This window comes from Mustelus asterias, chromosome 13, assembly GCF_964213995.1.
Source record: "Mustelus asterias chromosome 13, sMusAst1.hap1.1, whole genome shotgun sequence".
Taxonomy (NCBI): domain Eukaryota; kingdom Metazoa; phylum Chordata; class Chondrichthyes; order Carcharhiniformes; family Triakidae; genus Mustelus; species Mustelus asterias.
Window position 1 is genome coordinate 41347760 of NC_135813.1, and position 25381 is coordinate 41373140.

The window sequence follows — 25381 nt, forward strand, 5'->3', positions numbered from 1 at the left end:
AACAAAAAAAACTGTGGTGTGTGTGCAAACGCCAGAATTTACTGTCTTAATAACAAATCATAAATGTTTGTAGTCACCCAATTGTTCCATTCGCAAAATCTGAATCAATTTAATTCTGATTACACTTTTCTTTTAAATCATTGAATTGGCTGTAAATTGCTTTGGGATGCCATCAGGCCAAGGAAGGCAATTGTGGGAATGCAAGTCTTTCTTTGAAGGCAGAATCCTCAATGTTCCCATTCCAGTTTCCTTTACCTTTGTCAGGTTCTGAATTTTAAGAACATCGCTGTCTGCGTCTCCTCGCAACACACGTCGCCTCTCATTCCCCACATCAATATCATCATCTTCTATCGGCTTGTTCGAAACTGGTAAGCGCCTGTCACACAGAGGATGAGACAAAACAAAACAGATGTTTAAAAACTTTTGCAATTACAGATCTTCGTTTCCAAGGTGCAAACATTTCACACCGGTTTCTTGCTCAGCAGAAACTGAGAGATCACAACATAGATTTGGCTGCAAAAGTCCTCAAGTTGATTTACCAACAAATTAACAATACACCGGTTATTGCACCTGTCAGTACTTCAATTAGTCTAATATCTCTATTGCGCCACCATCACACTCACCTCCTCCACATTATTAAATTATCAGACTCCTTACCCAACCTTCAGTATTGATTGTCGGAAATTTCCTCCAAACTTAACACCAGAGAGGCTGAAGCCATTGTTTTTGGTCCCGGACCAAACTCCATTCCTAGTTACCAACTCTATCCCTCTTCCTGGCAACTTTTGGAGACTAAACCAGACCATTTGCAGCCATGGTGTCACATTTGTGCCATTGCTCAAATCACTTATTTCCACCCCTTTGACACAAATTCACTTTGCCCGTCTCAGTTCATCTGCTGCTGAAACCCTCACTCATGTCTTTATTACCTCTGGATTCAACTAGTCCAATTCACTCAACCCTCCGTAAACCTGAGTTCATGCAAAAGTCTGCTGCTTGCATCCTAACTTCCACTAGGCCACATTCACTTACCACACTTGTGCTCGTTGACCAACGTTGACTCCCTGTCAAGCAAAGCCTTGACTTTAAAATTCTCATCCTTGTTTTCAAATCTTTCCAAGTCCTCACCCCCTTTCTATCTCTGTAATCTCTTTCAGTTCAACATCCATCAAAGTATCCGCATTCATCCAATTCTGGCCACTTGAACACCTCTAATTTTAATTGCTCTGCCCCTGGTGGCCATGCTCTCAGTTGTCTGGGCCCGAGGCTCTGGAACAACCTCCCTAAACTTTTCAATCTCTGTGCCTTGCTTTTCATCTTTTAAAGACAATCCTGAAAATCTAACTTGTTGGCGAAGTTTTTGATCATCTGACCTAATATCTCCTCATGTAGCTCAGCATCATACTTTGCTTTATAGAACTCCCATGAAGGCGCCTCTTGATGTTTCATTACATTAAAGATGTGAACTAAATATAAATTGTGGTTGTCCAAACTTAACAGTGCACAATCCTCTGTCAAAAAATGTCCTGAATTTATTTCACTCTTATCCTGTCACCTCGGTGTATCGGGACACATTGGCCTGAGCTGACTTTCTCTTTAACATTAAACAGCTGATAAAGCTGTATGATACCCTTTGAAAGATCTCTTCATGGTGAAAAATATGGTGTTATTTCCTAAGCTCACACCTCTAGGGCTGAGAATCAGCCTCAACACTCTTCTTAGAAAGAAACTTAGAAACTTAGAAACCCTACAGCACAGAAAGAGGCCATTCAGCCCATCGAGTCTGCACCGACCACAATCCCACCCAGGCCCTACCCCCATATCCCCACACATTTACCCACTAATCCCTCTAACCTACGCATCCCAGGACACTAAGGGCAATTTTTTAGCATGGCCAATCAACCTAACCCGCACATCTTTGGACTGTGGGAGGAAACTGGAGCACCCGGAGGAAACCCACGCAGACACGAGGAGAATGTGCAAACTCCACACAGACAGTGACCCAAGCCGGGAATCGAACCCAGGTCCCTGGAGCTGTGAAGCAGCAGTGCTAACCACTGTGCTACCGTGCCGCCCCATCTCTGCATCACTACCAGAATCTGATCACTCCTTATTTCTGTTTTGACTTCTTTACTCGTGGGACATGGGCGTCGCTGGCAGACCAGAATTTATTGCCCATCCCTAGTTGCCCTTAAGGTGAGGGTAAGTTGCCTTCTTGAAACACTGCAGTACACGTTTTGTGGACATTGAGCCACAATGTCATTAGGGAGGGAATTCCAAGGTTTTGACCAAGCAACAGTGAAGCAATGGTGATTTATTTCTAAGTCAGGATGGTGAGTGGCTTGGAGGGGAACTTGCAAGTGGTGGTGCACCCATGTATATGTACTTCTAGATGGAAGTGGGTGTGGGTTTGGAAGATGCTGTCTAAGGATCTTTGGTGAATTGCTGTAGTGCATCTTGTAGATAGTACACACTGCTGCTACTGAGCATCGGTGGTGGAGGGAGTAGATGTTTGTGGATGTGGTGCCAATCAAGAGGGCTGCTTTGTCCGGGATGGTGTCAAGCTTCTTGAGTGTTGTTGGAGCTGCACCCATCCAGGCAAGTGGGGAGTATTCCATTGCACTCCTAGCTTGTGCCTTGTAGATGGTGGATAGGATTTGGGGAGTCAGGAGGTGAACTACTCGCCACAGTATTTCAAGCCTCTGACCTGCTCTTGAAGCCACAATGTTTATGTGGCAAGTCCAGTTCAGTTTCTGGTCAATGGTAACCCCAAGGATGTTACTAAACATATTTTAATGCTAACTTAAGAATATAAGAACTAAGATCAGGAGTAGGCCATCTGGCCCCTCGAGTCTGCCCCGCCATTCAAGAAGATCGTGGCTGATCTTTTCGTGGACTCAACTCCACTTACCCGCCCGCTCACCATAACTCTTAATTCCTTTACTGTTCAAAAATTTAAAAACATTCAACGAGGTAGCCTCAACTGCTTCACTAGGCGAGGGAATTCCACAGATTCACAACCCTTTGGGTGAAGAAGTTCCTCCTCAACTCAGTCCTAAATCTGCTCCCTCTTATTTTGAGGCTATGCCCCCTAGTTCTGGTTTCCCGCCAGTGGAAAAAACCTCCCTGCTTCTATCTCATCTATTCCCTTCATAATCTTATATGATTCTATAAGATCTCCCCTCATTCTTCTATATTCTAAATAGTCCCAGTCTACTCAATCTCTCCTCATAAGCCAACGCTCTCGACTCGGGAATCAATCTGGTGAATCTCCTCTGCACTCCCTCCAGTGCCAGTATAACGTTTCTCAAGGAAGGAGACCAAAACTGTACACAGTGCTCCAGGTGTGGCCTCATCAGCACTTTATGCAGCTGCAGCATAACCTCCCTATTTTTAAACTCCATCCCTCTGGCAATGATGTCGCTAGAAAAATATTTCCCAAGTTCCAAAGTGGAGGGCGGGGGTAGAGAACATATTCAGCAATTGATGTGCTTAATCTGATTGCCTATAAGTCACGGGTGTAACTCACGCACTTCTCTGACAAACACACAAAATCCTGCAGAACTTTGATGGTTTTTCCTTCAAGTTGCAACTCTAGATGGTACATGAAAGTACAGGTGATGTCTGCCCCCTTTGGTGATATAACATACTTACTGCGGTTTTCTGAAGAAGTTGTACTGGCACATGATAGTGATGAAGAAGCCCACAAACCCTTCTATTGTCATGGCAACTAGGCCTCTTGTCACGATGTCCCATTCAAAAGGGGATTTCATCTTGCCAAACTGACCTGCAGGGAGAAATGATGCACATACAAACTAAATCCAGAGCATTTTATAGAAGGCACAGGCTTCACTATTCATTTTTAAATGGCAACAAATGATGTTGGAAATGAAAACATATGAAGGGAAGTCCTGAACTATTCATGCTTACTCCCAATACGGTGTCTGAGAGCATGGCACTATGTCCACGTGTTGACCAGGTGAAGAACAATAACATAGGTGAGGGCATTTTTTTATTGATTAATGGAATGTGGACATCACTGGATAGGCCAGTATTTATTGCCCATCTCTAGTTGCCCTTGAGGAGGTGGCTGTGAGCTGTCTCACCACCACCATGTGGAACTAGACCTCAGCATGAATCAGAGCCTTCAGGAGGCCAGGACAAAGGGAAGATAGAAATGACTGCGATCCCCTCTCATTAAGCCACGGAGATAGCTGTATATGTCACTGACTAGTTGAAATGGACAAGAATGGAACCAGAGTCACAGTTACTGGCTGTGGCTTTCTCATCTGAGTGCCATCTTGATTGGTCGATCTTTTTTTCTTGAATGGATCAAGTTGGTCACTGGAATCTGGTTTGGCTGATTGTTGGTTTCATTTTTGGTTGGTCCAAAGATGTGCGGGTTAGGTGGATTGGCCATGCTAAATTACTCTCTAGTGTGAGGGGGAACAGCAGGGTAAATACTTGGGGCATAGGGATAGGGCCTGGGTGGGATTGTTGTCAGTGCAGGCTTAATGGGTCAAATGGCCTCTCTCTGCACTGTAGAGATTGTATTTGTTCCATATCGAAATCTATCACTTAACTCAAAGGTTTCTGAATCAAACAACTGAGAACTCTACGCAATTGGAGTGTATTTTTGTCTCGCAATGGAATACAGACACGCTCTCTATAGGGACACACCCCATTACACAGCACCAAGTTGCAGTTTGGCAAAGGTCAAGAGTTAAATGTGCACTGATTTACTGCTGCAGCTTAATCAGCTGAATCAACACACCTTTTCACCTGGGAATCGAACCGAGATCCCTGGCGCTGTGAGGCAGCAGTGCTAACCACTGTGCCACTCTGCACCACCTCCTTTTATTGATCAATTAATATTCCTGGGAACATATGTGTATTTACCTATTTTTGCGTAGTATTCATTGATGTACTCATTATATGCCATTTCCATCAGTCCATGGCCCAGGTTATAATTTGGGAAAATGAGGAAACAGGATTTCAGGTAGCCATTCACAGCTTTCAGATCCTGGGAAGATAAGAATAAACAGTAAGTGCCATTGGGAATGTACCCAACTCTTATCAACCCAAAATAAATGCATGGACCTTTGTGATATCTTTATTGCTCTAAAACAGAAGAAAGGGTTAGTATAGAGTTTAAAAATATACACTCAACAATATTAAATTTTACATCTTAACGGAGACTCAGCATTGTGAGATCATCATGGGCAATGTGTCTCCGCCATTCATTTTCGTGGGCTGGTGAATCAATACTTGGCCCACTTGCGCGCCAACCTACATCCCTATACCCACAGTAAAGCACATTAAGTTTTTAAGCTTATTTATTAGTGTTACAAGTAGGCTTACATTAACACTGCAATGAAGTTACTGTGAAAATCCCCTAGTCGCCACATTCTGGCACCCATTCGAGTACATTGAGGGAGAATTTAGCATGGCCAATGCACCTAACCAGCAGGTCTTTCAGATTGGCAGAGTGCAGCTATCCAGCAGGGTTGTGTCCAGGGCCTGGAATGTTACAAGTTACATGTTACATGACATAGTCCAAACATGTGTGGGTTAGATGGATTGGCCATGGTAAATGTGTGCGGTTACAGGGATAGGGAGGGGGAAAGGGTCTGGGTAAGATACTCTGTCAGAGACTCAGTGCAAACTCGAGGGGCGAAATGGCCTCTTCTGCACTGTAGGGATTCTATGATTCTATGAATGATCCGAGAAATAAATTGCACAGTATAGTCACCAACCATCTGGCTTTTGCGGTCTGACTTGCTTATTGTAGAAAACGTGTCTGAAGGAAAACTGAAGGAGCAGAAGAGGAAAGCCGTGTAAGAGGTTCACACTGCTTGGGTACCCACCTTGTCATGTTCAAATAGTTGAAGCAGGAATGTGGCAACCGTCGCTGTGATACCAATGAAGAGGTTGATGACAATCAGGAAAACATAGGCTGTACTGGGGACCTCGAACCAGAAGGAAGCTGGATACATGATTGGAGTGATTGACCAACTGTGGAGGAAGCAGGTAATCATAAAGGTCAGTATTCACATCCCTACTTTCCCAGTCTGTGCTCTTTTCTCATTATCTCATCATGCTACGCACCAAGAGGGTTTAGGAGGGTAGAGCAGCTCTTTACTGATGACACACCAAGTGCAATAAAAGAGACCACCCTCTTTTCCTGCTTCTTGATCCAACCCTACAACTTCCCAATAGCCAGGATGATATTGGGTTCACTGGATGGGGAATTGCAGTTACGAATATGTTATTAAACTCACATCTTAGCACACTGTGGCACATTGCATCATCAGTACCAGTACTCTGTGCCATCAGAGAGGGCGTGCAGGTTAAGGGTTTTCAAACACTTTAAATTACATTGGCTTTTGAAAGTTATTGCTCTCTTGTGATAATACATTAGGTGGCACTGAGACAATGGTGGTTAGAGTGGGAGGAAAGCCAATGGGAGGGTCTGTCCTATAACTGGGACAGAGTTATTTGGAAGTTCCTCAGGTAGCTGTACAGTCACTGAGTGAATCGAGGATTGCAGGCTGGATTCGAGCACCTAGGGAAGGGCAATTGCTTGACTGCAACCTGAAGACTGCGGAGGAGAGGGGAGCGCAATGTTATTTTACCTGGAGTTACCCTGGAGACTTTACTGTGGTGAAGCTGCCAAGTAACTAAACACTAATCAGCAGATAATGTGTCACAAGACAAATATATGATCAAAAACAAATTCATATAACAGGAATCAAATCAATACCAACATCTCTAAATCTGCTTTTTATATTGTCGCTATTTTCAAATCTCTTGGTGCTCATCATTCTTCACTATACATCTATATGTTTGCTAACTTAACATGAATGATTTATTTGCCCTCGCTTTAAGATTTTAACATTTTCCTGATGTTTCTTATACAGATGAATCAAATATAAAGATAATGTTATCAAACTAAATGTGGTGTTGTTGGGTCACCAGTGGATCAACACGAGTGAAGCAACCAGGGTCAGAAGTGGCAGTGTGACACTTCAGGAACAGATATTTTTTAAAAATTCATTCACGGGACATGGGCGTCACTGGCTGGCCCATCCCTAGTTGGCCGAGGGTAGTTGAGAGTTGTGTTTTCTTCTTTCTGATTAGTTAGGCTCCATTTCTTGGCCACACGGTGGCACAGCGGTTAGCACTGCTGCCTCACAGCATCAGGGACCCGGGTTCAATTCCCGGCTTGGGTGACTGTGTGTGTGGAGTTTGCACATTCTCCCTGTGTCTGTGTGGGGTTGCTCCGGGTGCTTCAGTTTCCTCCCACATTCCAATGGTATGCAGGTTAGGCGGATTGGCCATGCTCAACTGCTGCTTAGTGTCAGGATGATTAGCAGGGTAAATACGTGGGGTTACAGAGATAGGGCCTGGGTGGGATTGTGGTCAGTGCAGACTCGATGGGCCGAATAGGCTCCTTCTGCACTGTATGAATTCTATGTTGATTCTGTGATCTCCTCTAGATCTTTCCGCAGTGACACATGTGTTACTCCATGGTGGAAGGGCACTGCAGTCTTCTCCAGCTTCCACGCAGAGACACTTTGCGGAGATGACACTGTATGTGATCAGGAACTTTGGCCAACCAGAGCTCATCATTTGCTGCACTGGCTGAGGTTGACTAACTCTGTACAGAATGGGAACCAACCCCAGCACCTTCTGCCCTGCACCGATTAGAGCTTTCCCACTGGAAAAATCAAGAGCCCATTTGAAATCCAAGCCAGGGTTGTTGACCAAGAACATGGGGCTGGAATAAATCTGGCAGTAAAATTATTACAGGATTTATGACATTATGGACATCATTTTTGAATAAGGATTGCATTCAGATAAACGGTTCTTTTTTACTTTAGCTTCTGGATTTAATTTATGTCTGTGTCACTTGACTTACCCATATAGCAGGAAGAGGGAGAGGACTGCTGGGAAGTTGGTGGGTGATGTGTAGGCTGGCAGATCAAACACGAAGAGTATGATGATACAGCATGTCGCTGGCACCAAATAATTCAGCTGGAAATACAGAAACAGAGGGCGGGGAAACAAAAGATGAATGAGCAAACACAAACCAAACATCAATAGCCTGTTCATCCTGTCTGCTAAGAGAAAATACTACACAAGGTTAGGACCCATAGTTCAGGCTATTTGTGTCAAAAAGAAAATGGGGTGTAAAATTTTGCACAACTGGTATTTATTTTTTGGAAGTTATTTCAACTTGATTATGGTGCCGTGTTGATAAAAGTACAAGTGATGGTAAGTCAACCATTGTGGATCAGATCCATTCGCCGCATGGTGGCACAGTGGTTAGCACTGCTGTTTCACAGTGCCAGGAACCCAGGTTCAAATCCTGGCTTGGGTCACTGTCTGTGTAGAGTTTGCACATTCTCCCCATGTCTGCATGGGTTTCCTCTGGGTGCTCCGGTTTCCTCCCACAGTCCAAAGATGTGTCGGTTAGGTGGATTGGCCATGCTAAATTCCCCTTGGTGTCAGGGGACTAGCTAGGGTAAATTTATGGGGTTACGGGGATAGGGGCTGGGTGGAATTGTGGTCGGTGCAGACTCAATAGGCTGAATGGCCTCCTTCTGCACAGTAGGGATTCTATGATTCTACAAACCACATTTTCTCTTCCTCCAAGGTATTTTGATAGTTAGGCAGCAAACACCGAAAACCACTGGCCTAATTTGCGGCTGGGATTCTCCAGTGCCGCTGAAATGGAATGGAGTTTTGACTGGAATGCCAAATTCTCCATTCTCGCTTGGGGCGATCAGGCAATCCCACTCAAAGTATATGCTACACAGGAAGGGTTTAGAAATGCAGCCTTATTACATTGTTCCCAATCACTTATCCCATTGATGAAGCTTAAATTGGTCCAAGTACATCAATATGAGGCAGAAAACCATTTGTTTATTTAAAGAACCATGGTATTAGAAAAAGATTTATCGATTCTTGGTATACTGCCTTTATATAATAGCCAAAAGCTTCTGGGCACATAGAAAAGTATACCAAACTTGGAAAAAGCAATTAGGAGGGCTAACAAAAAGTTTGGTCAATGAGTTGGGTTTTGAAGATTTGTTTAGAGAGGGGTGGAGAGACCGAGTGAGGTGATTGCGGATAGTCAGACCTCTACAGCTGGAGGCCTTCCTACCAATGGTAGAGTTAAGAGGGAACGTGAAGACAAGGACGCAGTTAGAAATGGAAGTTTTAAAATGGAATAGAGAAAGGAGACTGGATGCAAGGATGTGGTACTTGAAGCATTAGAGAACAGAGAACCACTTTATGTCAACAGTATAGCATTGATGGGCAAACAGGACTTAACATGGACCTGAAACATGCCAGAGTTTTGGACAAGCTAGAGGTTTCAAGACCAAAGGCAGTACTGCAGTTGTTGAGTCTGGAGATGGTGAAAGCTTATTTAAGGGGTAATAATGCAATTCATTTCACTGAATGGCCGATTAATCCTTCAAAATAATAAGGGAATACTGGGATCTCAGGCAATCTGAATACCACAGAGGAAACAGTGGCACAGTGGTTAGCGCAGTGCTGCCTCACAGCACCAGGGACCCGGGTTCCTGGCTTGGGTCACTGTCTGTGGGAAGTTTGCACATTCTCCCCGTGTCTGGGAGGGTTTCCTCCGGGTGCTCTGGTTTCCTCCCACAGTCTAAAGATGTGCAGGTTGGGTGGATTGGCCATGCTAAATTGCCCCTTAGTGTCAGGGGGACTAGCTAGAGTAAATGCTTGGGGATAGGGCCTGGGTGGGATTGTGGTCGGTGCAGACTCAATGGGCCAAATGGCCTCCTCCTGCATTGTAGGATTCTATGAAACAGTGAGGGGAAGACTTGTAACCGGTGATTTCACTGCACACTTCATTGGAACAACAACACATTGCTCCATTGACCTTCCAATGATAATGGATTCAGATAGGTTGCAGCATTCCATTCATGACTATAATGCACAAGGACAATGGAGTTCATTTAAAAACAAAATTAAAGTGATTCTTTATTGTCCTGCTGAGTTGGAGCATTGAAGAAAATCTATGCAACAGCTGCACATGTGCCACACAGTAAGGAGTTAGCAACAAGACACATCCGTATAATTACAGAAGAATAAAAAAAACAGAATCTCTGCTCCAATAGAAATGATAAATTTGGTAAAGCCAATGAAGAATGGAATTCCAATCCTAGAATCAGTGGTGCAGCTCTGGAGCAACCAGGACACTGTGAAATATTCACCGTCATTGATGCTTTTTATAGCAAAAAGTGGTGTCTTAAGATCAATGTCAAAATTACTGAAATCCCCCCTCTTGAAGAGCAACACTGATTCTCACCATGTCCCAGACGTAGTTGGCCAGCCAGTAGATCACAGGGTCACATCCACTAACAAACTGCAGGTGTTTGGCCTTGGTCGATTTCTCCGCCACCAGGAACACCACAAAGCTGGCTGGCACGAAGGACATGGCCACAATGATGAAGATGGCAATGACCACGTCTGTGCCCTGCAGACTGAGCACAATTAGGAAGAGAAAAGAATTGAGAATGTCTGAAATCAAACCACCGGCAAGAGATTACACCACAGGTTAATAACGATTAACAATGCATCTTCGAGCTAGCCTGATGGGAAAAGCAAGTCCAGCCGAGAGCACTTTCCTATTTTGCGGTTTTAATAAGTAGGAAGACTGGTCCATTCCAGAGAGGGTCTCCTTGTGTGAAGTCAAAGCATCATGAGCTTAAGCTACTCAGGAGGAAAATGGACAGTACTTTGCCTTCATTGTAACTAAGATAATTCTTCCATTCTCCCTGCCTCTCATTGGGGGCTGAGGCTGATGTACATTGTCTTCCGTGGCAGCACGGTGGCGCAGTGGTTAGCACTGCTGCCTCACAGCGTCAGGGACCCGGGTTCAATTCCCGGCTTGGGTGACTGTGTGTGTGGAGTTTGCACATTCTCCCCGTGTCTGCGTGGGTTTTCTCCGAGTGCTCCTGTTTCCTCCCACAGTCCAAAGATGTGCGGGTTAGGTTGATTGGCCATGCTAAATTGACCCTTAGTGTCAGGGGGATCAGCAGGGCAAATATGTGGGGTACGGGAATAGAGTCTGGGTGGGATTGTTGGCAGTGCAGACTCGATGAGCCCAACGGCCTCCTTCTGCACTGTAGGGATTCTATGATTCAAATGAATTTGAAAAGTGGATGGGAGATTAGCTTTTAAACATAAGTCTCCTTTTCACTCGCACAATGCACTGCTCATCAAAACATGCCAAGGTTTGAAAGCCAGGCACAAATGCATATTAAATATTTTTATCTTTTTCCTATATTCAACAGTACAAATATTCACACGCTCCGGGTTACCCACTGTTCTAACTTCGAAAAGGTAAACAACTACGGGAATGAAGACAGTACCATCAATACATAATTTCTTTCCTCTTAAATGTGGAGCATGAGTAATTATGTCGGAAGAAATGAACACATGTAGAAAATATGTTGAAGGTAGGATGCTCAAGGCAAATGGCGGTGTGCCCCACATATGGACTGAAATTTGATAATCGCACAAACATCTTGGGAAGCCCCCGTGGACAAGTGGCACGGTGGCACAGTGGTTGGCACTGCTGCCTCACAGCGCCAGGGACCCGGGTTCGATTCCCGGCTTGGGTCATTGTCTGTGCGGAGTCTGCACATTCTTGCCGTGGGTTTCCTCCGGGTGCTCCGGTTTCCTCCCACAGTTGGAAAGACGTGCTGGTTAGGTGCATTGGCCGTGCTAAATTCTCCCTCAGTGTGGCCGAACAGGTGCCGGAGTGTGGCGACTAGGGGATTTCACAGTAACTTCATTGCAGTGTTAATGTAAGCCTACTTGCGACACTAATAAAATAAACTTTTAAAAGTGCATGCGTCAGAGCTTGGTAAACTTGCAGCATTCACCTGTGAGACATGCAATGACACGCTCTGTGTTGTTATAGTGTCTCCCACTGAAATAGTTTAATTTCATCTGCTCCCTCTTGTGGCCAACTATCAACAAGCGCTGCATGGAAGACGATTGCAAGAAAACCTGCGGCCCGCAATTCTGTAGCACAGTACATTGGTGTTTTATCATACCGTACCCTAGCCCCTCCAGCCACAATGTATTCAGGGGTTGGGTTGCAAAGTTCATTCTTAAATTGGCCAAGTGACAAGGGAGATTTTTTATTGAAATGGGTGAGTTGTCAAATAAGTGTACATTCCTCCTCCTCCTTCTGGTACCATGGTCTTCAGAGGGTGCTGATGACCATTGACTTCCACTGGGTTGGTCCATGATTGTGTTTGGTAAAGTACTGCAGTGGTGTGCAGTACTGCAGTACACCCGTACGACTGACCAGAGTATTTTCCCACTCTTACCGCCTGCCGTCAGGAAGGATTTACAGGCTGATAACCAATCTGTTTGGTCACATTATGAAGGCACTTTCCATGGCCATCAAGTCCTGAAGATGGATTGGAAATTGGTGCTTCCGGCTCAGAAGTGGGGATGTTACCAGTCAATGTATATTACAGAAAACAATATGAAGGAATACTGATGGTGAACACAGAACGCAGAATTAAATATTAAATGCAACATTAACTCCTATTCTTACAGGTAATCGAGGGACAAGCTGGCACTGGTCTTGTTCATCGGATGGTTTGTCACTGTGATTCCTACAAGACAAAAGTAATACAATGATTAGTATCACCACTGCAAAACCTTTTGAAACTTCTGTTATGTCGCTAAATATGCGGCAACTCAACACTGCAGCTACAAATTAGTGATATTTTCAATTCAGCAGCAGTGATTCGAGGCATTTCTGTTATGAGCAAAACAAAGATTTTGCATTTATGTAGCATCATCTGTGGTCTATGATCCAGACTCCAGCTATGATTAGTAGTGGTCAGCATTGCTGCCTCGCAGCGCCAGGGACCTAGGTTCGATTCCGGCCTCAGGTGTGTGGAGTTTGCACGTTCTCCCTGTGTCGGCATGGGTTTCCTCCAGGTGCTCCGATTTCCTCCCACGGTCCAAAGATGTGTGAGTTACGTTGATTGGCCATGCTAAATTGACCCTTGTGTCAGGGGATTTGCAGGATAAACGTGTGGGGTTACAGAAATAGGGCCTGGGTGGGATTGTGGTCGGGGCAGACTTGATGGGCCGAATGGCCTCCTTCTGCACTGTAGGGATTCTATGATTTGCAAGGATGTCATAGAATCCTTACAGTGCAGAAGGAGGCCATTCGGCACATCGAGTCTGCACTCTCTTTTACCCAAGCTTACCCAGTAACCCCACATATTTACCCTGCTAACCTCCCTAACCTATATATCTTAGGCACCGAGGGAAATTTAGCTTGGCCAATCAACCTAACCGGCAATTTTTGTCCAATTGCTTTCTAACCAATGGAGCACTTTCAAAATGCAGTTACTATCATAACGTGGGAAATGTGGCAGCCAAAGTTGGCACAGCAAGCTCCCATAAAAAGTAATGCAATGATGAGCAAATAATCTGTTTTTAATGAATTTGATCAAGATAGTGTTGTGGGAAAACCGCCAGATCTAAAGATTCAACACGCAGTTTATCAGACAAAGCTTTGGGAGAAGCGCTGGGCTCTCCGCAGTGCACGCAGTCACCTTCTCAACTTTAAAATGGCAGTTGAGCATCTTTTATACGTTTTCAAATAATGGACAAGTACGGACATTGGCAGTTAGCACATCGTTATACATAGAGTAGATACATTTATGCCCCCCTTCAACGACTGATCTCGTTACAAAAACTCATTGTTTTGGTTCTGCTTTATCTCAAGCTAAGGTGCCTCAAGGTCTGATTTATTTCCTGCAGTAATTTAGACACTATCAGGATTTAATTCGTTGTGCAAAGTCTGTGCCCAAGTCAGCACATCTTAATGTCTTTTCCCAGAGTCCATTTTGTGCCAGGTAACCATCTTGTATCCTTTAATTTTGAGTTTACTCCAACAATAGTAGCACAGATAGATGTTGCAAACAGCAGAGAACATCACTGAATCCAAGATCCATAACACTACAACCTGTGCATTCGGTGAAATTATTCCCTACGCTTTATGAGAAAGAAATTGTATTCACAAAATGCCTTTCATAACCTTAGGCTATCCTCAGTGCTTCAGCCAATGCAATCTAATCAAAGTGTAATCACTGCTGTAATAAAGGGAAACACAGCAGCCACTTTGCACACAGCAGGATCTACAAATAGTAGTGTGATAAATGACCAGATGACCTGCTTTAGTAATGTTAGTTGAGGAATAAATACTGCCCAGGAATAATTGATTGGATTATCTCTGAAGTAGCGTCATACAGACTCAAAAACATTAATTCTGTTTCTATTTCCACAGACGCCGCCAGACCTGCTGAGCTTTTCCAGCATTTCTCTGTTTTTATAATCGATCGCATACACACGCACGCATACTGCCCATCATATCTGTGCCAGTTAAAGTCATGGAGAAATACAGCATGGAAACAGGCCCTTCGGCCCAACTCGTCCATGCCGACCAGGTTTCCTAAACTGAACTAGCCCCATTTGCCTGCGTTTTGCCCATATCCCTCACAACTTTTCCTATCCATGTACCTGTCCAAATGTCTATTAAATGTTGTAATTGTACCCGGCTCTACCACCTCCTCTGGCAGCTCATTCCATATACATACCACCCTATGTGTGAAAAAGCTGCCCCTCGGGTCCCTTTCAAAGCTTTCTTCTTAAATAAGGGCACAACATTTACCTCCCTCCAGTCTTCCGGCACCTCACCCATGGCTATCGATGATACAAATATCTTTGCTAGGGGCCCTGCAATTTCTTCCCTAGCTTTGTTTAGGATTTCACCTATCTCCTGTGGCTCCACACCTAGACAACCTCGTCGATCTTTAAGGGACCCTATTCTCTCCCTCGTTACTCTTTGCCCTTAGTATACCTGTAGAATCTTTTTGGATTCTCCTTTACCTTATCCAAAGCTACCTCATGTCCTCTTATTGTTCTCTTGATTTCCCTTTTAAGTTTACTCCTAAAAATACGAAAGTATGGGTGTGAAGATATGGTAACAAGTGTGTGAATTTATTTCTCTGAAAGATCGATCCACTGAATTCCATTCTCGTGCCACTTCTCTATAAACTTTCAAAAATTCTCATTTCTACAAACGGTCATAGTTTCCTTCCAGAATGTCAGACCAAGCTACCTCAATCCATTTCATGCTGCCATGTTCAACATCACTATCTAAGTATTGTCAATACTAGGGCTTCATCTCAACTGAGAACCACAGACCATCCCCCAGTGCTTACAAAACACAGACTGGCTGGCACAGTGGTTAGCACTGTTGCCTCACAGCGCCAGGGACCCAGGTTCAACTCCGGCCTGGGGCAACTGTCTGTGTGGAATGTGCACGTTCTCCCAGGGTTCCTTCCGGATGCTCCGTTTTCCTCCCACACTCCAAAGATGTGCAAGTTAGGTGAATTGGCCATGCTAAATTGCCCCTTAATGTTCAAAGATATGCAGGTAGGTTAGAATCAATACCTTACAGGGATACAGCGGGAGTGTGGGCCCAGGTAGAGTGTTCTTCATGAGGGTTGTGCAGACCCAATGAGCCAAGTGGCCACCTTCTGCACTGTCGGGATTGTACGGATTCTATAGATTTCTATGGAACCATGCCACAGGGCTGCCAAGCTCAGCTCCATCACCCACAGTCACCTTACAGAGCTTATCAATGTTCAAAACCAACCTCGGGCCAGCTCTATCAAAGCTCAAGACCAGCCCACCATCATGTCTCAGTGCTGATCAAGTTCAAGGTCACATCCTGGTTCATGGAATAATTGACAGCATTTTAATAAAAATGATACTTGACTTATTCAATCATTGTTAATCAGTGCATCTATTCTCTGACTCAACCTCAGCAGTTCTTCAGGAATGAAGCCCAAAACAAACTGAAGGAACAACCTTATTTTCCAATTAGGCATGTTACAGCATTCTGGACTCAACATTTAGACTGGGAACTTTCCCCCCCCCCATCTTGACGCCCTTGTTTTTGTTGTTTCCCTGGTTTGTCCCAATGTAAACACACACAGGCCCATCTGCCACTTCTTCTTTAGTTTTGCTTTCACTGAGCACTGACCTTTCTTCTCCTTTAACACATTCTGCTAGCTTATCTTTATACGACCATCGGAATTTCTTTAGTCCTAAATGTTATCATTAACACTCGCATTGTCTTGTGTCCATGACATCTTTGTTTAATATCTCCTGAGCTCTGACCTATCCCAGATCTATCTGATCCATTCTGCTCCACTCCTCCCTCTCCCACTTTATAATCCATCAGATTCCTACCCCTCTTCAGGCTGAAGAAGCATCAGACAGACACGAAAGGTTAACTTTGTTTCTCTCTCCACAAATGCTGCCAGACCTGCTGAACTTATATGGCATTTTCTACTTTTACTTCAGGAGAACTATTAGATTATAAGTGGAACATGATAGAAGCCCTATAGTGCAGAAGGAGGCCATTCAGCCCATTGAGTCAGCACCAACCTTCTGAAAGAACATCTTTCCCAGGCCCACCCACCTTTTCCTCCCAGTAACCCACGCATTTACCCCAAAAACCCCTAATCTACACATCTTGGGACACTAAGGTGCAATTTAGCAATCCCCCGAACCCACACATCTTTGGACTGTGGGAGGAAACTGGAGCACCCGGAGGAAACCCACGTAGACCCAGTGAGATGTGCAAACGCCACACAGACAGTGACCCAAGGCTGGAATTGAATTTGGGTCCCTGGCACTGTGAGGCAGCAGTGCTAACCACTGTGCCACCATGCTGCCCATGCTTTTATTTATAAATATATATTCCTTTATGTACATGGAAGTGTATATTTGCTGCTTGTTTTCACTTGTGAAATGCGAAACAAGAAATGGTCCATTGTTTTACTGCCTATAGATGGCACTGTTCTACTAGTGTTCATGATGTGGAGATGCCGGCATTGGACTGGGGTGGGCACTGTGAGACTTCATGCTAGTTTCCAGCAGCTGAATGTAGCATCATTGAGAATGTGAATGCTTTGCTTTTCAGACAGCACAGAGTTCTGTAAATCCCTATAAATCACTTTGTATACAATAGAACTGTGTGATATATGTGAACATTTTGCCAATCTGTTTGGTCAAACTGCAGAGAAAATGCAGAGTGGAACATAGTGGATCATGTGGTGAAAACAGTCCATGACAATGATGACCATTAAATAAAGACTCAATCTCTTAGACTGTTGATCCACAGTCCCTACATTAGCAACAATCACTACCCCTCATAGAAGTACATCATTGCTTGGAATGCCTTTTGTTACAAATGGAAGTCTTTCTCTTATCTTTTTCATAACCACACAGATTAAGAAAGCTTCTTCTTACAGATTCATGACACAGAATCAGTTTCTCAATGGTTACAATTAAAACCCTATATAGTTGCGATTGATGTTGCTGCTTGTTGGTGGATGGTTAATGAAGTTAGGGTCTATGTGGACAACCCTGCTAAGACAGGTTTCCGATTTCCTCTGGTATAGTACATTCTAGTTAACCATTACTCTGCATTCAACTGCCTCTTAACTGTTGTCAGCCAGGCTGCCTGAATAAATCTTTAAGTGGTGCACGGTTAGTTGCACCAGCTGGGCAGAGTTCCCACTCAGTGAACGCTGGTAAATCAAAGGAGTCAAAGTTACTGGAAGTCTGAGGCTGACAAACCTGAACTATGAGAAATCCAACAACAACAAAAAATCTGAATTTAAGAAAAACTGCATAAACGTGGCTCTTCCCTTGTCAACTTTTCAATCTAATGATTTGATTCATTATTGTCACATGTATTGGGACACAGTGAAAAGTATTGTTTCTTGCACTCAAAACATACCGTTCATAGAATACATAGGGAGAAGGAAAGGAGAGGGTGCAGAATATAAAAGAGCATTTTTAGAAAGTTTAGAAGAGTTCAGTTCAGTTTTAATAGCACAGAATGGGAGCAAAAGATGAAATTAAAGCTATGTTGGTGGACAGCTTGCAAGCAGTCGCCTTGCTCCGGCACCATCTTTTTTTTAAACAATACATTTGTTATAGCATTGCTTGTAGTATAAAGGTCTGGCACATATAGGGTTAATGTGGGACAGAGTTAATGCTCACACTTGACCCTGACCTAGATTCAGTGTGGTGTTCAGCAGAGACATGTTAAACGCTAGACATGTAGATAGCTCCTTGCCTGTAGACTCTACTGTATTTTTGTATATAGTTGCAAGTAGTTAATAAAAGTTGCTGATAACATACAGAAGACCACAAAGACTTCTTTTAAGAGGCACCATCTGAACACTACACCATCCCAACATCTGGATCTTTCCCCACATAAATGAGAACACGTAAGATTGCTACTGAGTGCCAGAATGCATTGCAGTGCAGCACAAGGAATCTGCCTCAATGTGGCAGCCTCCATAACCGAGCAACACCACACTGTGTGAACTGGGCACTGCAATCTCCCCTATCCATTTACCTAGCGTCCAGCAGGAAGACTGATGAAATCTCTGGTGAGGCAAGATTGCCATGAACAGGTGGACAGTAAGAAACATAGAAAAACTACAGCACAAAACAGGCCCTTCGGCCCCACAAGTTGTGCCGAACATATCCCTACCTTTTAGGCCTACCTATAACCCTCCATCCTATTAAGTCCCATGTACTCATCCAGGAGTCTCTTAAAAGACCCTATTGAGTTTGCCTCCACCACCACTGATGGCAGCCGATTCCACTCGCCCACCACCCTCTGTGTGAAAAACTTCCTCCTAACATTTCCCCTGTACCTACCCCCCAGCACCTTAAACCTGTGTCCTCTCGTAGCAGCCATTTCCACCTTGGGAAAAAGCCTCTGAGAGTCCACCCGATCTATGCCTCTCAACATCTTATATACCTCTATTAGGTCTCCTCTCATCCTACGTCTCTCCAAGGAGAAAAGACCGAGCTCCCTCAGCCTATCCTCATAAGGCATGCCACTCAATCCAGGCAACATCCTTGTAAATCTCCTCTGCACCCTTTCAATCTTTTCCACATCCTTCCTGTAATGAGGCGACCAGAACTGAGCACAGTACTCCAAGTGGGGTCTGACGAGGGTCTTATATAGCTGCATCATTATCCCCGGACTCCTAAACTCAATCCCTCGATTGATAAAGGCCAGCACACCATACGCCTTCTTAACCACCTCCTCCACCTGCGGGGCCGATTTTAGAGTCCTAAGTGCAAGATGTTTTTTGTCTCAAATATACAGACACTTTACAGGACGGAGAGAGGAGAATTGAATGGACAGGACGGATGTACCTGTAGTTTCATTGTTCCTGAAATGTCTCCAAACTGGTCTGCACAACTCTGTACATAATAACATAGCTCGCACCAAATTGATCTTTCTCTACACCCTAGCTATGACTGTAACACCATATTCTGCACTCTCTCCTTTCCTTCTCTATGAACAGTATGCTTTGTCTATATAGCGTGCAAGAAACAATACTTTTCACTGTATACTCATACATGTGACAATAAGAAATTAAATCAAACATTGCTTTTCTTCATTTTTTCATGTTCTCCTTGACTAGAAATGTAACTTATTGTGCAGAAGTTAAAACATAACTGTATGTTTGAACATAAAACAGAGACAACAGTCACTGAAATTTATTTATGTCCAAAAACTGACTAAAGTAGGCAACATTGAAGAGGAAAAACTGTGTAATTCATCAGCAAAGTTCTATTGCGTGAAGATATTTCACTATTTTATTGATAAGCTAATTGTTGATCAGGGGATATATTACTGTTTGACAATCACCTGCATTCATTGGGCAGTGACTCCCTCCATCATCCGGGAAAGCGGCGACCATGTGGGAGGACATTCTGCCTCCAAGAGCTTTCAAGTGCCAGTAGTGTCATTGAGTGTAATGGCCACTGTTGGGGCTGCAGTCAGTCCCTGATGAGGTGTCGTGGAGGACATCGGACAGGAGGGCAAGCGGGGTGGCCTCGCCGGGTCAAGTCAGACCCGAACCTGCAGCCAGGCTGCCAGGGTTTAGCAGGCAGGTTTGCCGCATGGAATGAGCACCCCCACCATTGGTTAAAAAGAAAACTGAGGCAGGAAAAAGTGGCCAACTAACAAGCCACTGGACACCCCTCCATTACTGATAAAATAGAGGCAGAGAGCTAATTGGCAAGACCCACTAACCCTGTCATCTCATCCAATTTTATGTCGGCTCACTTCTCCCCTGTTCCCCTGGGTGACTGACCCTTAAGAAATAAAATGAAGGGACACTTTGATTGTGGGACCAGTGGGTGAAAGGAGGGGGAGGTTCTGAGAGGTGGTTTCCACCAGGCTGAGAGAAAGGTATTTATCTATTCAGTTAGTTCTTATTGAGAAACTCAGAGATTACTACAACATATACTATAAGATGATATACATACATTCTATTAAATAACAACACTATAGGTAAAAGCTATAAAAAAGTAACAAAACTTGGCAAACTTTGACTTGTCTTATACAAGCAAATTATCCTGTGGGAAATTTTAACACATTACGTTATATTCAATCAGGGGTCACAGTGTGAGATAAACAATTAACTCAGTCTTGGAAACAACAGTCTATAATATTGTTTATTGCATTCCATTTTGAGGTTACATTTTCTTCAGGATATTACATAAGGATATTTGGATTGAGAGCACGTTGGTATTTACAAGAGAATATGCTTTTAAGTTACTTTGGCACCTTGGTGGAATTTCTCATGCTGTGAGAAGCATGTTACTCAGATAACTGCCATCAATAGGATAACATGCAGTCTGCAGCCTGTTACAAAATCATGGAGTTAAGGAATGCCATAACCACAAAAACAAGATTAGAGTTGTTTACCAATGATTAGACAAGTGATTTGATGTGACCACATGGCAAATCCTGGATTTTTGCATTTAGTGTCTGTACAGTACTCATTTACACAAGTCTAATTGACATTACAAATGCTGGTTTCTGAGCAGATCTGGGCAAGGACAAATAATTTCCACAAGAAACCATTAGGCCAACTGGCGTATTCAAAATTCAGAGAAATATTGGTATCTTAAAACACTCTCCAACCTGCGTCATTCTATATAATATTCACAGGTGGGATTCATGGCGATGGGAAGTTTAAAGTTTATTTATTGTCACAAGTAGGCTTACATTGACACTGCAATGAAGTTACTGTGAAAATCCCCACATGCAACACTCCAGCATCTGTTCGGGTACACTGAGGGAGAATTTAGCATGACCAACGCACCTAACCAGCACGTCTTTCAGACTGTGGGAGGAAACCGGAGCACCCAGAGGAAACCCACACAGACACAGGGAGAACGTGCAGACTCCACACAGACAGTGACCCGGGAATCGAAATTGGGTCCCCAGCGCTGTGAGGCAGCAGTGCTGACCATTGTGCCACCATGAGAGTTTAAGGGAGATGTCCTATTTTCGAGTATGATCCTCCTGTGCCCACTGTCAGCTTCTTGGATGAACATCTGTGATCTGGGCCAACAGTTGGGAGATTGCGATTCCCGGAATGTGGAAGTTGTTGTGAAAATGTTGCTCATTTCCTGGTATCTTGCCCGAGCATCACAGGTGGTACCAGGTGCTGCAACTTTATAGATGGGAGCCTTCATCACACTGTCAACTTAGCAAAAAGCCCACCACATCCCAATGCTACTCCAGCTCGTTCCAGACTGAATGTCTGTTCTGGTGTTTGTAGATCACATCTGCTTTCTATTACAATAACACGATTGTTATTACAGATGTTAAGTTTCAAATACTAAAAGTCATAAAGTAGAATGAGAGGAATTCACCATAAGCTGTTTCGCAACTCGCACCACTCCCCCACCCTGCACCCCCTCACAGTAAGTCATGTTGTGGTTGCAGATATGTGAAGACTCTGGCCATTTAAGAATTGCTTATGACCAAAATTCCACAGAAGTTAGTCAATCCTCACATCTTCAAAGCACACATCTCTGAAAGAGCTATTTTTAATCTACTAGTCTGCGATAACTTTAGCACAAATCATCTCTGAAATAAAGGCAGCCAGATAATGCTATCACTGACTAAGCCAGCCTTACTTTAAACTGACTTTATTTCCGGCCATTAGGTAAAGTTAATTCATATCTATTTTCTAAAAATAATTAAGCAGAGAACTAGGTTTTAATGGTTTCATTACATTTAAGGATTCATGAATCTGAACTACCATAAAGAAACCATTCAAAAATCTGCCACCTATTTATCAGATCTTCCCAGTGCCTGAATGTGCATTTGGGAACATTCAATGCATATCTATTGAAGAAATTATCTTCAAAGATGGTTTCTGAAGAAAGTCAGTTATTCTCCACTAAAGCACCAGTGTAATATTTTGCCCCTGTGCCCGGGATTCACTGTCATGTGTTTTTAAAATGATAAAAAGGTACCAATCACTCATAAGAGATTGTATAAACATATTGTTGGTTCATTTATTAAGACTGAGCAATGTGAACAGATATACATGCACAAAAAACTTGAGGACATCAGACCCGCAGAGCTGTGTGTGCTGCATTCTGCTCCAGGCCAAAGTGAAACTAAGACTGGATCACAAGATACACTCCCTTTAAAGTGATGGCATGCTGCTATCCCTTAAAGGCATATTAAAACATCCCCTTTCCTTTTCAAGGTATCTTCCCACTCCTAATGAAGTATAACTATTTATAGTGCATATTCATGTTTATATACCAAGACCTAAGTGTATAGAACAGATGATTCTATGAATCTGAAATGTGTAGAAGCAATCTAATGGTATGCTATGGTCTTGTGATGGTAACCTTTTCTGGAGGTTTCTTTAATTGCTCATGGTGATCTGTGGGATTATCATTCTTGGATGTTGTTCCAAGTTTCATTTGTGATCTTGCCCGAGATGCAATTGGTATGTACAATGGATGAGGAGCTGGAAGGGCTCTGATTTCTCCTTGATTATGCGTCATCGTTGTGCCTTTGTGTTTAATGACTTCATTGAATCTTGGTTCTGGACAAATCCTTATCAGCTCAGCTAGTTGCCATGAACCTTCTGTGGGATCCTAGGATGCAAACGTGTTGTCCCAGCTGTAAACTTGGCAATTCTGTACCCGCATTTTAATCGAGCATGTTGGTCATTTTCTCTTGCAATTTTAAAAGTTGCTTTGTTCTGACAGTAGAGTGGATAAGAGTAGGTAAATTGGTACACACTAGTCTGCCAAAGATGAGCTCTGCTTATGATGGAATAGTTGCACTTAAAGGTGTTGCTCTTGGGTATCACACTGCACTGTGCAGATCTTGTCTTGGTCTGTTTGCATTTGAGAATTAAGGTTTTCACCATGCAAATTGTTCATTCTGTTAGATCTAGGATATTGAGGGGAAGATATAGTGTGATCAATATTCCACTTCTCACACATATCCTGAAATGGCCTACCAATAAACTGCAGACTGTTATCTGTAATGATCTCTCTGAGCACACCAAATAAACTGAAAATAGCACGGAGAGTGTGTGTAACAGTTGTGCTTGACATATTGTGCAATTGTCAAAGAATGGGCTCCTTGGTAATCGATGATGATGTTGAAATCAGTGGACACGAACAAGGTATGGACCAAGGATGGGGAGGAACTTCATGTAGAATCAATGGTTCTTTGTGCTGACTTGGCTCTTGACATGCCTGTAGTCTTGATGATAACTTCAACATCATTGTTAATACCCAGCTAACAGACAGTCTCTCTTCCAAGGGCCGTGGATGTCGTCTATATGGATTTCAGTAAGGCATTTGACAAAGTCCCACATGGCAGGTTGGTTAAGAAGGTTAAGGCTCATGGGATACAAGGAGAAGTGGCTAGATGGGTGGAGAACTGGCTTGGCCATAGGAGACAGAGGGTAGTGGTCGAAGGGTCTTTTTCCGGCTGCAGGTCTGTGACCAGTGGTGTTCCGCAGGGCTCTGTACTGGGACTTCTGCTATTTGTGATATATATAAATGATTTGGAAGAAGGTGTAACTGGTGTAATCAGCAAGTTTGCGGATGACATGAAGATGGCTGGACTTGCGGATAGCGAAGAGCATTGTCGGGCAATACAGCAGGATATAGATAGGCTGGAAAATTGGGCGGAGAGGTGGCAGATGGAGTTTAATCCGGATAAATGCGAAGTGATGCATTTTGGAAGAAATAATGTAGGGAGGAGTTATACAATAAATGGCAGAGTCATCAGGAGTATAGAAACACAGAGGGACCTAGGTGTGTAAGTCCACAAATCCTTGAAGGTGGCAACACAGGTGGAGAAGGTGGTGAAGAAGGCATATGGTATGCTTGCCTTTATAGGACGGGGTATAGAGTATAAAAGCTGGAGTCTGATGATGCAGCTGTATAGAACGCTGGTTAGGCCACATTTGGAGTACTGCGTCCAGTTCTGGTCGCCGCACTACCAGAAGGATGTGGAGGCGTTAGAGAGAGTGCAGAGAAGGTTTACCAGGATGTTGCCTGGTATGGAGGGTCTTAGCTATGAGGAGAGATTGGGTAAACTGGGGTTGTTCTCCCTGGAAAGACGGAGAATGAAGGGAGATCTAATAGAGGTGTACAAGATTATGTAGGGGATAGATAGGGTGAACGGTGGGAAGCTTTTTCCCAGATCAGAAGTGACGTTCACGAGGGGTCACGGGCTCAAGGTGAGAGGGGCGAAGTATAACTCAGATATTAGAGGGATGTTTTTTACAGAGGGTTGTGGGGGCCTGGAATGCGCTGCCAAGTAGGGTGGTGGAGGCAGGCACGCTGACATCGTTTAAGACTTACCTGGATAGTCACATGAGCAGCCTGGGAATGGAGGGATACAAACGATTGGTCTAGTTGGACCAAGGAGCGGCACAGGCTTGGAGGGCCGAAGGGCCTGTTTCCTGTGCTGTACTGTTCTTTTGTCTCCTCATCTGATCTATGCCCTTGTGAGTGATTAAGCTGTTGAAGGATATCAGATCAGAAAGATTCTGGTGTAATGACCTGCCTGCCTTCAAAATTATTCCCTGGACCTCATGTTCATGGATTTGCCAAATTGAATCATGCTATCCTTCAATAATGGTTTCCCGTAGTTTCTGTAGTGTGGAATCTTTCACCATTTCTTTTCATAGCTGTTTGCAATTGTGTTGCTCCAGATCAATTGACAGACTTGCATTCTCCTACATGCGTAATGCTGCAGCTCCCTTGAAACTGCCAATTCTGGTGAAACATTCTGGATATTTCGATGCTAGGCCATGAACTGTGACAACAGCAGTAGTTTCTGAACTTTACCTGTTTTGTAATGTCTAGCTTAATTCCATGGATTGTGACTAGCACAACGTCA

At 43.8% G+C, this 25381-nt stretch overlaps 1 protein-coding gene across 2 annotated transcripts in view; it reads right to left on the reverse strand.

The window, feature by feature from the left end:
- abca2 (ATP-binding cassette, sub-family A (ABC1), member 2) overlaps positions 1 to 25381 on the reverse strand; it is a 551670-nt gene that overhangs the window by 44524 nt on the left and 481765 nt on the right. For both annotated transcript variants that reach the window (XM_078226666.1, XM_078226665.1), the window contains 7 exons: positions 12617 to 12677; positions 10349 to 10523; positions 7922 to 8037; positions 5868 to 6015; positions 4900 to 5023; positions 3655 to 3787; positions 256 to 376 (listed from right to left, as the gene is read on the reverse strand). In XM_078226666.1, the coding sequence (XP_078082792.1) occupies positions 256 to 376; positions 3655 to 3787; positions 4900 to 5023; positions 5868 to 6015; positions 7922 to 8037; positions 10349 to 10523; positions 12617 to 12677 (878 nt within the window). The remainder of the gene's footprint in view (positions 1 to 255; positions 377 to 3654; positions 3788 to 4899; positions 5024 to 5867; positions 6016 to 7921; positions 8038 to 10348; positions 10524 to 12616; positions 12678 to 25381) is intronic.